The following is a 12,444-nucleotide window of genomic DNA, read 5'->3' on the forward strand; positions in this document are numbered from 1 at the left end:
CACCTACAAACGTGGGTTTTTGGACTGTGGGAGGAAACCGGAGCACCCGGAGGAAACCCACGCAGACACAGAGAGAAAACACCAAACTCCTCACAGTCACTTGGAGGAAACCCACGCAGACACAAGGAGAACACACCACACTCCTCACAGACAGTCACCCAGAGGAAACCCACGCAGACACAGAGAGAACACACCAAACTCCTCACAGACAGTCACCTGGAAGAAACCCACGCAGACACAAGGAGAACACACCACACTCCTCACAGACAGTCACCCGGAGGAAACCCACGCAGACACAGGGAGAATGGGGACATAACAAAATTAATTTAAAAAAAAAAGGAAAAAACAATTAAAAAGAAATATCGGTTAATAGGCCAGATTACATCAATTAGAGGTTCTGAATGTCAATTTTTATTCATTTTTTAATAATCGCCCAGCCCTGCTGTCTGTCAGCACTGCCTAATGTTGATTGTGAGTTGCCATCTTGTTTAGTGTTCAGTGTTGGTGTGCTGAATGTTCATGACAACACAAACGGTGAGGCTTGCGTCCTACTGCAATTAACAGCAATGTCTCACTAGTTAGGAAGGCGAGAGAGATAGAAATCTGTGGGTTAGCAGCCCATCACCACCTTATCTTCTTCTTGGACTGTGCTACAGACAGGCCCAGTCTCTCAGAGCCAGCCAAAACACTTAAATGCCTCAGTTGTTTAAGGGTATCCTTGGTCCTCTGCTTTCATCTACACAAGAAAAACGGCATTAGTCAAATTAACCTGGGTGTCTACTGCTCCATCTTTAATTGGAAGCGCTATTGTTTGCCAACGGGACTCAAATCATTATCTCCAAACATGGAAGGAAAATAATTACTCAGACTTGAAAGTGGGCGAGAATCGCAAACAGTGTCTGGGTTGCATTATTAATGAATGTAGTGTGTCTGTTCTTGCTGAGGAACATTATCCTGGATCAGCACAGTAATGAATTCTGGGTTTTTTTTTTAATTCTTGTTGTATTTCTCTGAGTCATATTGTCCTGCTTTTTTTGATCTGGCAGGTACTCCTCGGTTCTCTGGGCAGCCTGAGGCAGCGTCGGTGCGGATAGGGGACAGCCAGGTGCTGAGCTGTGAGGTCAACCCCGACTTGGTGGCCTTCATCCGCTGGGAACAGGATAAGGAACCAGTGTTGCTGGACCAGAGAGTGTACACCTTGCCCAGCGGAGCTCTAGCCATCAGCAACGCCACAGAGAAGGATGGAGGTCTGTACCGCTGTGTGCTGGAAAATGCCGGACCGACCAAGACCAGTGAGGAGGCGGTACTCCAGATCCTGCCTGGTAATCACAACGAACATGTTTTACTATCATTGTTATTGTTCATATGATATTATTGCTATTATACAGGGATCTCAAAGATCGGTATGGGGGCCAATCACAGCATTATTTTACTGATCTGTATCGGCTTTATTGAGCTCGGTCTTAAATCTGATCCTCTGTTTCCTCTAAGCTCACATTCCTTAATCCTCCTCGTGACCAATGTGAATATTCCCTCCAGCACTGGGGTTTCTAAAATGTAGCACACGTTGTAAATGTTGTTGTGATCTGATCTGACTGCTGGCAACCACAGTCGGGCGTCATCACGTTTTCACTTCCTGTATCATTCCTGTCATTTCAAAATAAAAGCCCTCTGCAGAGTTTTCATGAAAGTCTGATGCTGCAGCCATAGCTGGACTGAGCCGGGACTGTTGTTTATTATTTGTTGTGACTGTGAATATTAGGCTACTCTACTCTAGTCTTGAACTATCGATTTGGACCCTGTATCGGCAGATACTCAATGTTAAAAGACTCAGATCAGGGGCAAAAAAAATTAGATCATGACATCACTACTATTTTTTACTAATCATGTCAAAGCAAAATTTAGACACAACATATATTCATTCATTCAGTCCTCTTGGACCCTGGAATCATTGGGCGCAAGGATGGAACACTTCCTTCACAGGGGATCACACACTCGCCCCGTCACCCAGACACATCTATGAGCAGCACAGTCAGATAACCTACCAACATGTGTTTTTGAATTGTGGGAAGAATTCAGTGCCATGATACATGTTTGCTGTTTATTCTTGAAAAATGTGAAAAAAGGCAGCTGCTTCTCCATTATAGAATAATTATTTGCTCAAATGCAGTAACTTAATCATGAATTTATTAGTTTCTTGTCTTTAAGGATATGGTCATGTGGTATATCTACACTTTTGGTGCTTTTCCACCACATGGGTTCGGCTTAAAGCTAGTTGCTTTTCCGGTGACATCTCTAAGAAGAATCACTGGCTTTGAAAACCACAACAATGGTGGTGGTAAAGTTAGCCGCTGTTTACTCATCGTGTATTCCTGTGTTCTTTAGTTTTTTTGGACTGAACACAGCTCCGCGCCCCAGTTCTCACAGATCAGTTTTCTGTGTTGCACATTCTGCTTTCATTGGAAATTGTCATCTGCAATCGGGCCAAGGAGCATTAAAACCTCTTCATAACACCTTGAGGTAAAGTTACGAGCTGCCGTCGAGAGTTCGATTAAAAATAAATGTGAAAGCGGCTGTAACTTAAAAGATTTTACAAGCGGTGGTTTGTGCTGGTTTTGAATGAGCTCTGCATTTTGTGGTGATTGACACGTCTCTCTGGCCAATCAGTTCTCTGCAGGGTTTACACATCACCGTTTTGTACTTACTTGGCACGGTTGGAACCCGGAGTGAGCTGGGACTGAAAACGTACCCGGGCCCAGGGACCAGATTTGAGAAGCAGAAGAGCCGTGCTGAATCAAGTAGAGTTGTGTAGGTTCCATGCAGTGGAAAAGCGCCATATATTAGACTTTAGCTTGTGTGACTCCTGTGGTCATGTTTTGGATTGTACCAATGATCTTTAAACTGTTTAAAGACAGTACAGTAGAGTGTGTCTGAGGGCACCCACGCCGACATTTGCCTCTCTGTGGCTTTCAGCCTCTATCAGTGGGCCCTTAAATTCTAAAACGGTCCACAGTCACTTTGAGCAGTGTCTGTATCATAAATATTTTAATGCGCACATCTGTATTCAGTGGTGTATGCCTGTTTATTACTTTGGTCTTTCACTGACTGGCCAGTGGAAAGTCCCTCTTCATTTTATTACACTGTGGGTACCATACAACTATTGACATAATTTAGCATGCACTTTCCATTTCAGCCTTAGAGATAATGGGAGAGCGAAAGAGGAAGGGAGGGAGGGGGTAAAATGAGAGAAAGAGAGGGAGAGACTACTGAGCCTGAGAGAATGGAAGAAATTAGAGAATGTTTCCTAAAAGCATTTACAAATGGACTGAGAGAGAGAGAGAGAGAGGCTCTTCTTATTGGTCGTCCAGAGGAAAGTTTTTCATTATTGAGCAAAGGTACGAAAAGCATGTTGGCTTGATTTACTATGCCCTTTTACAGAGAGAGGGAACGAGAAAGATTTGGAGTGAGATTAGAGTTGGCTTCCAGCCGGGAGACAGCCCTGTATGGGGTTATCAAAGAGAGCAACGTAATTCATTCTAAACCAAAAGAAGGCTGAATTCCTTTATGTCAGGTCCTGAGTATGCAGCGTTATTTACGCGGGCAGTTCAGCTCCGAGAGCTGAGTAAGATATTAGAAGACATAAATCAGACCCTCGAGCACTGTCACCTGGAGCCGTTATCTGTGAATATACGCAGCCAGAGCCGAAACCTATTGCAGCATAACGCAGTTGCGCTTCCACAACAAGAAATTCAGATAATGGAATGCTTTCATTTCCACAAAACCAAACATACTCGCGATACTTAGCGCGGTCAGTGGCCCGGAGGGTGGACAGAGAGTAATGGCCTGACTTAGGACCTCAAACACGAAGGTTTCCAGAGGCCAAGAGGTCAAGCAGGGTGTGCTCTTCTTAGGGTCAGTGACCATTCTTCACTCAAAACTCCACTTCATCCATCCACGCCAAAGCCTCTGAAGTCGGGGAGAATGACTCAGGCCCCATCCACACAGTTCAGATGTTTTTTTTTTGTTTTGTTTTGTTGTTTTTTTTTCCCAAAAACCCTCTACCGCATGTGGATGAAAGTAAATAGATATTTTTGGAAATGCTGACGTCACATATCGTGGCTGTCTCTGGCTGAAACGGAAATACCTCCTCACTCCCTATATACTGTAGTGAACGTCATAACTCATAAAACTACTGTGTACATGCAGTTAGCACTAGATTTCAGATTCTTATGTATGAAGAAGCATAAATGCTGTATTGAGAATATATAATTCACTGTTGAAATCTGGTCATTTCGTGACTTGCGTAGTGCACTACATATGGAGTATGGAGTGATTTGAGACTAAACCCCTGTGTTTCACTTTTCTTCTATAAGCCCTGAGGGCCCTCCCTTCCATAACTACAGAACTCCAGTAGTAGCACAGCACTGTTATGGACCAAATGCCCTAATAACGTATTAACACACTCTACACAGCCAAAAAGTTTGAGCACATTCCCAACACAACTATCTGGCTCATTGTGCTTTTCTTCTCATCCTCAGAAACGTGGGAAGAACGAGGGCCACAGTTCCTCAGGAAGCCTGGTCCTGTGTCCAGGGTGGTGGGGGACAGTGTCCTGCTGCCCTGTGTGGTAACCAGCTACCCTGCGGCTTATGTGAGATGGACGCACAATGACCAACCCATTGACGAAAGGTAAATATATATATATATTTATAATATAATAATAATTAATTCATTTGTTTTGTTTATTATAGTTTTTTTTTATTGAATATCCAAAAAATGCTGTCGATTTATCCTTTTTTATTTATTTATTTTTGTCCCTCAAACGATGGAAAATGTGTTCAAAGCATGTCATTTCATAACCAACACTATCTCAATTCTCTATGTATAATGCACCATGTTTAAGGTGGCCTTGGCTTGTTAATAGATGAGTGTTGCTGCATTTCTAGTCTGGCAGAGTGAGTGTCAAGTGGTAGATATCAAATGAAAGTCTATATCTGTACAAGGCATTGATTTCTCTGTGTCTGACATGTTATGCCGTTAAGCAAGACTCAGCAGTGTGCCACCAGTGATGGACCAGTTCGAGGACAGTGCGTATGTCTGTCTGTCTGTCGGTCTGTCGGCAGAGTTGGCTTGTGGCTGTAACCAGCTGCTAGAGTAAATAATTAGAGGGATGGCGCCTGCCCAGAGAGGTGTTAATGTCATTCAGAGACAGCAAATGTCTCTCTCTTTCACACACACACACACACACACACACACACACACACACACACACTACTGCTATGTTACTCTTTACAGCAAATGTGTAAAGCTGTTTACAAATCCAGGCAGCCTTAGTTGACTCATATATTACTTCTTTAAGCCTCTGGGTGACTAAACAAAACATGTCTCAGACTCGCAACATTCTCTCTTTTATTCTCTCATTCTTTCCCTCTGTCTGTATTCCTCTCACCCTTTTGGAGCTTCAGTCAAGCACTCTTGAGCTAAACCTTAATATAGCCCTGTAACATTCCGGCAGAAATCCAAACCTGAAAGTAATTCTATAATATTCTATGTGAAGTGGACTATAGTGAATCGAATTCAGTCTGAAATCCACAGCTGTCTGAAGAAATACACTAAATCTGACTGTAGTTAGATCCACATTTAAACAGACTGTAGCCTGACATTATTCAAACTAAACTACACTCCAGTAAAAATATGTCTGTTTGCACCTGGAGCCCTTCAAAAAATCTGTATGAACCCTACTGTTTACTCCATCTTCAGTCTGGCACCATAGTGAGTCAGAGCTGGGCATTCATTGTCTGTGACCTCTTATCCAGTTCAGGGTCGCAGTGGGTTCGGAGCCTACCCAGAATCACTGGGCGCAATGTGGGAAAAAACCCTGGAGGGGGCACCAGTCCTTCACCGGGCGCCACACACTCTCACATTCAGTCATGCACTTGCACCTAAGGACACCTTTGAATCGCCAATCCACCTACCTACATGTGTTTTTAGACTGTGGGAGGAAACTGGAGCACCCGGAGGAAACCCACGCAGACACAGGGAGAACACACCACACTCCTCACAGACAGACACCCGGAGGAAACCCACGCAGACACAGGGAGAACACACCACACTCCTCACAGACAGTCACCCGGAGGAAACCCACGCAGACACAAGGAGAACACACCACACTCCTCACAGACAGTCACCTGGAGGAAACCCACGCAGACACAGGGAGAACACACAAAACTCCTTTCCTTTATTTCAAATTAAATATCGATTCCACTTCTGTTTGAAAAGATGGATAACAGTTACACAACACACACACGCTGCTCATAGTGGACCTCACTGATAATCACTTTCAGAATGAAAATCTATCAGAGGTCATGGACCTGGTGGGAACCCTGATTAAAAAATAAATGACAATTTTCACCAAACCTTTACATTTGTATTTTAGTCCTTCCTTCTCTCTCTGTATGTCTTTCTCTCACGGGCTGTCATCCCATCCAACCTCTTCTTCTAACAAATTTATCACGACAAAGTCTACGTGGAACAGCGCCTCGTGCTTAGACACTGACTGACAGTTTGGGGGATAAATAATAGCTTAGCTGTTAACTTTGTTGTAATAATTACAGTATTCATTACCTTGATCGTCAATATCCCTGGGGTGAGTATATTCGCTGGCTTATTCGTTAATTAGCGAATATACTTGTAGAACAGGCCGCGGAGGTAATTTCAGTGCCGCACATGCCTGCACGCTCACAAGCTTGATTAGAGGAGAGAAGAGAAAGAGCACTCCCTTGTTCATGACTGACAATTAGAAAGTGTTGTGGAGTTAGGGGTTGAGTTAGTGTGTCCCCAGCTGCCTCGCTCAAGGACACATTTTGGAGGCGGAGGGCTGGTGGGGAGTAATTGGGATGGTGTAGAGGGACAGAAGGGCTCGGATTTGGAAGGAGGCTCTCATTAGCAGACAGAGTTGGAGTGGAGCATTTGAGGGGCCGGGTGGGTGAGCTGTGACTGTATTTAAGGAAGCGTTTTGGATCTGGAACTGCAGTTGACTCATCAGTCTCCCATGCTTTCAATTATGATAGATTTCTTCTTCATTTTCTTACAAAATTCTTTTCAGGATTGTCACTCATTTGTCACTTTTCCACCAACAGAATTCCATTCCAGTTCCATTCCAATCAGGATTCTTGGATCAGTGGGGGGGGGGAGGGTTGGCGTTGCTAGGTTCCACTCGGTCTGATTTTAAAACCAGAGCCATAAATAAATATCATGTTTTTTACAATTTTACAGAGGGTTCTAATATACGTGTGAACAGGGCTGGACAATACTTCAATATCAATGTATATCGCTATGTATAATGTTTTAATAACAATGATATGGCTTTAAAACACATTTTTAATATAGCAAGTATACATTATTTACAGCATCCCTCAATGACTGACGGTCATTAGCGGGTTCTGCCCAGTTCACTGCCCTTAACTTTAACATTTGTTTAAAACTATTAATATTGACAAAGCCAATAGGTTTAGGTTTGATGGTGATGTCATGTTTCTTGTTTGTTCTTCGCAGTTTTTCTGTGGCTTTTATGTTGTTTATGTCAATATCAAAATTATATCATACCGGTTGAAATTTATAAATATATATCGTGATATAACTTTTGGCTATATCGTCCAGCCCTACGTGTGAATGGTGCCGAGTTCTAAGCCGTCCTGGTTCGGGAACCAGTTGGTGTGTTGGTGGATATGTGCCAAACGGATCCAAATTAGGTTCTCGAATGTGAACTGAACCAGTTCCATGTTGGTGGAAAAGGGCTGTTAGTGCTCTCCAAGTGTGTTGAGCTTTCCAGTGATGCTCCATTATAAATTTCAGATGATACCATTGTTTTTCACATCTCAAAGAAACATCTATTAGCTTTCACGGGTTTTGTGGCACATAAAATACTTTACTGGAATCATTTGCTTAAGTTTGTTTTGGCCAAACGTGTCTTGAATGTCCCCCAAGATTTGTGTGCATCAATAATTATGAATATGAATATCTTCATCAGTAATGTTTTACAGTAATGTTTCAGAGCCTCGTGTTTGCAGTCGTAGCTGGGTGCTGTAACTCTGGAGGTGGCAGCAGTGTGACTGGATGTGTTACGGGGATTAGAGGTGTTGAGAGGCAGAGGAGGCAGATGAAAGAGCGGAGAACAGAGATGAAAGTGTACATGCTGCTGCGGCTGAGTAAGCCCGGCTCAGAATTGCCTTCCATCTGAAGTGTGGCTGGGGTACTTCAGAAAGACTGTTAAGAAATCAGGAAAAAATGTGTCTGCAAGTGCTTAAGCTTTCGTTTCTGCTACAGGGACAGAGGGGAGGAAGCTCCATCACCATGACTTTTTTGATTTTGTTAAAGGATTAATTGGATTTTAAGGCTTAAAATTTGAATCGTATGCTTTATTGACCAGTTGTCATCTCAGGTAAAATCGGTTGCTAATCTGTAAACAGCAATAGAAATATCCATGAAGCAGTTGTTGCTATTTGAATGATACGCCTCCTGGTGTTGTGTGTAATGGTCTTTTTTGTGTGAATGCCGAGGAGGACGTGGCCTATGCTAACGGTTTATTTAAGCGCTACAACAGCATGAAAATGGATTCGATTAGCCAATATTGCATTTCACAGACAGAGCGCTAAAATAGTCACTGGATCAGGCCGGGGGTAGGAAGGCACTGGGCTGTTTTGAACGTAACAGAACGGCTTAATAGAATCCTCTACCATCAATAAAGGGGAATGAGTAATGAATAATGTATGGGGCGACAGGTCTGACGCTGCATGTAAATCAACTTTCAAACCCCAGACCCATCTCGACTCTTTGTAGCCTCTGTCCCACCTCGAAATGTCATGGTGTTTGTTGTGTTGACACAGTCAGGAGCAGGGCAGTGTTTATGCAGTCTGCCAATAACACTAGGTCACGGGGCTGGGATTGAGTCTGGAGTGTCTGCGCTGTTTCGGGGATGTAGTAGGGTTTGACCATTCCACTCATTTTGATCAGGTACCTAGTAATACCAGAGCTAGCTTCTCCACACGGATACTTCTGAGACTCCTGAGTCTCATTATGATAAATGTCCTTGTGATCTGTACAGAAAAACAATGCATATTGAAATCGTATTATATTTTCCACAAATTAACTGGGATTTCGGTCGTCTTCTATTTATTCGATGTCTGCAAAAAAGGAATCAGTTTTTTCCAACCGGTCTTGACATCTCTGTTGCGTTCAAAAATGACTCTGGACAGTCGTGGACACTCAGGCAGAAATCACAGGCACGATCCTCTGATGATTCAGAACATGTTTTCAGTTTTTATTCTAGAGTTTTGAGAGTGTATAATACACTGGGAGCAGCAGGTGAGAGATCATGGTGAGACGCTGGTTAGAGGAAGGAAAACGGAAGTGATGTTCAGGTTGGTTTGCTTTTTACATGGAAAAGTATAATCAGATCTCATCTGGTCAGGGTGGGCATGGATTTATATCACAAGTGTAAACAGAATCTGGTCTAAATATATCCAGATATTATCCAGATTATATTACCAGATGTAAACAGATCCTTACTAAAGAAACCAACATCAAGAAGAAAGATCAAATAAGTCATATACTGGATGAGTATTTGATGCCCTGCGATGCCGGTGGCGTTCAGCAACAAGAGCATTGTTGAGGTAAGGTACAGATGTTCAATGGTTATGGTTCACGAAAGCCACTCAATGAGCCCCAAATGATGGAGGGAGCTACATGCCTCTCTGTCTAAAAAACAATATGCCCTGGGGGCTTTACCCCTCTAGCCAGTGCTTGGCATTGAGCATGGTGCATGGTGAGATTAGGATCATCTGCAGCTGCTCCACAGTGTTGCATTTAATTTATTAAACTCAGCTCTTTTTAAAAGCCAAGCAATATAAGTCTGTTTTGAGTTTTGATGTAAATGTGTCTGGACTGCTGAATCCTCCACCCCTGTCAGAAATCACCCACCAACGCTGTCGTTCAGCCCCTCGCTCTTTGTCTCCGTGCGGCACTCCTGCGCTCACTCTCTGAAACCCTATTTAAAATCCAATTTGGGGTCAATCACTGTACGTTCTCCCAACTATCCTCCGCAAAGAAGGGGCCAAATGAATTCGAGAGAAGCGCTGGGAGAGCCGCTTATCAGTGGTAATGGCCTATAATTTCTGCTGCTTTTTTGTTCAGTGTCGGTATTAACAATATTTACAGTGAGTGCTAGCGCTGTCGCCGGCTCTCTGTTTCTGCATGTATAATTTATAGCTTTGGTGTTAGAGGAGTGCGTGAAAGTGGAGCTTCAGACCCACACATCCTGCTGGACAGAAGGCCAGAGATGAATTTGCACAAAGTGATGAACCCCTGATAACTCCATCTGTCAGAGCTGGACTTGAGAGAGAGTTTAGAAACACAGTGTCAGGAAGGGTACAGTGTCATAAGCAGGGAATCTGGAAATTGGCTCTTTCAAAGATTTTTATTCTTACGGACATGTAGCTGCCGTAGTTGGATGGAAGCTACAAAGTTATTCATTAAGGCAAAAAGCAGACAAATATATATCAAGAAAAATGGCACAGCCGTATTAGTTTTAAGACTCATCTTTAAGAGGAATTGCCTCATTTTTTATATTTGTTTGTTTATATTTGACATTAAGAATGAGCCTGTGTGCTCTGACCATGTTAATCATCAAAACACATTCCAATCAGAAGCACAGCTATTTCTTTCTTATAAGTAGATGTAAGCATAAGGTTCAGATACAGAAAGCATTTTAATGGCAAGTGTAAACCATTCCACTGCACCAAACAGAGTCTGGCATACACGAATCGTCATAGTTTCTCGGTTAAGGATCTGTTTTGGTCGCAGTAACGTGAATGATTTGGGAGGCAAAGCGTTTTTTAAAAGCCATTACAGTGTTTGCATATTGTTGTTTTGAATATACAATTTCATTACAATACACTTTGGTTTCTTAGTGCCTTTAAATCCTGTATGACAGTGTATTTAAGCTGAAATAGATAGAACTAATTAAGCGACATACCCACAGTCAGATCAGATGTAAGCGCTGTTTTCGCTGAACTTTGTTGCAGTTTGTTGATACATTTTGTGGAACTGTAGCTTCATGACCTGGACCCTGACTGAATTGGTTTACCCCTCTGGGCACAGAAAACACAGTCAGTGCAGCCCGCCTGTCCAAACAGATGGTGGCTTTTGACTCGACTCATCAGTAGACTGGGAAAAGTGTCTTTTTTTTTTTTTTTTTTTTTAAACCAAACATGGTTTTATTGACCATGGAGCTCCACCAAATGTCCTGCTTCCCTGGCCCAACATTTTGCCCGTCGTCTAAACTGGGATGTGCTCCACAAGCCCCGTGATGACTCACTAGCTGGCAGAATGGGGAAGATAATGGCAGGCTTGGAGTCTCTGGGGCTTTTCAGCGTGTAACTATAGGCTGGGTCCTGCAAAGGACAAATGGTTAGAGAGAGAGACAGAGAGAGACTTTCTGTTTATGGGAAGGTTGAATGCAGTTGAACTTCCTTGCAGGGGTGGTGTTCAAAGTTTTGGTCTTATTGCTTCTTGTGATGACAAGAAAATCATACTTCTCCTTGTCTCATGGTCATACTTTTGCTTACAACATTCCCATGACAACCAGTGTGTATACATTTCACTCGTTGCCAGAGTCTTTAGGGAGAGTGGCTTCTTTCGCCACCTAACGTGGCCAAGAGCCGCCTACTTCTGCAGTAGGACCAATCACAATCATGCTGTTTTGGCATGATGTGTAGAAGGAGGCAGTCTCTGGGTTCACGTTGGACCAGTACCAGAGCCAATGCAAAAAGATACACGGATGTTAGAGCTGGACAATATGGGCAAAATTCATAGTATATTTCTTAATTTCGCTCAATACGATATAATTCTGAAATGGATATGAACAATAAAAAAGCCACAGATAAAAGGCCAATAAGTGAAAGCAACATGACATCACCATAAAAAAAAACTCATGGCTTTATTAATATTTTTAAACTAACTTTAAAATTGAGTGCAATTTACTGACGGCAACACACTGCAATGACCATCAGTCAGTGACAGGTGCTGTAAATAATCTATATTGAAATATATAGATGTCATTGTTTTTTAAACATTTTATATTGTTATATACAGTGCCCATCTAAAGTTTGGACACGCCCACTCAGGGAGGGTGCCATTTTCCACATATTGTGAATCTACATTACCAGTCAGAAGGGTTTTTCTTTGTTTTTCTATTAGTTTTTACATTGTAAATGAATATGAGAGCCATTAAAACTATGAAGGAACACATATGGAATTATGTAGTGAACAAAAAAGTGTTCAACAAACCAGAATATGTTTTATGCTTTAGGTTCACACACTTGGCGTTCTCTCAATCAACTTCATGAGGTCGTCATGTGGAATGACCATAACTCGGGTTGTGCCGAG

General features: G+C 42.6%; 1 protein-coding gene across 6 annotated transcripts in view; it reads left to right on the forward strand.

Annotated features, from left to right (window-relative positions):
* The window catches only part of neo1a (neogenin 1a), a 159,477-nt gene that overhangs the window by 85,988 nt on the left and 61,045 nt on the right, over positions 1-12,444 (forward strand). For all 6 annotated transcript variants that reach the window (XM_066647223.1, XM_066647222.1, XM_066647227.1 and 3 more), the window contains exons 3-4: positions 1,047-1,322; positions 4,539-4,689. In XM_066647223.1, coding sequence (XP_066503320.1) covers positions 1,047-1,322; positions 4,539-4,689 — 427 coding nt within the window. The remainder of the gene's footprint in view (positions 1-1,046; positions 1,323-4,538; positions 4,690-12,444) is intronic.

The sequence above is a fragment of the Hoplias malabaricus genome, chromosome 16, assembly GCF_029633855.1.
Source record: "Hoplias malabaricus isolate fHopMal1 chromosome 16, fHopMal1.hap1, whole genome shotgun sequence".
Taxonomy (NCBI): Eukaryota; Metazoa; Chordata; class Actinopteri; order Characiformes; family Erythrinidae; genus Hoplias; species Hoplias malabaricus.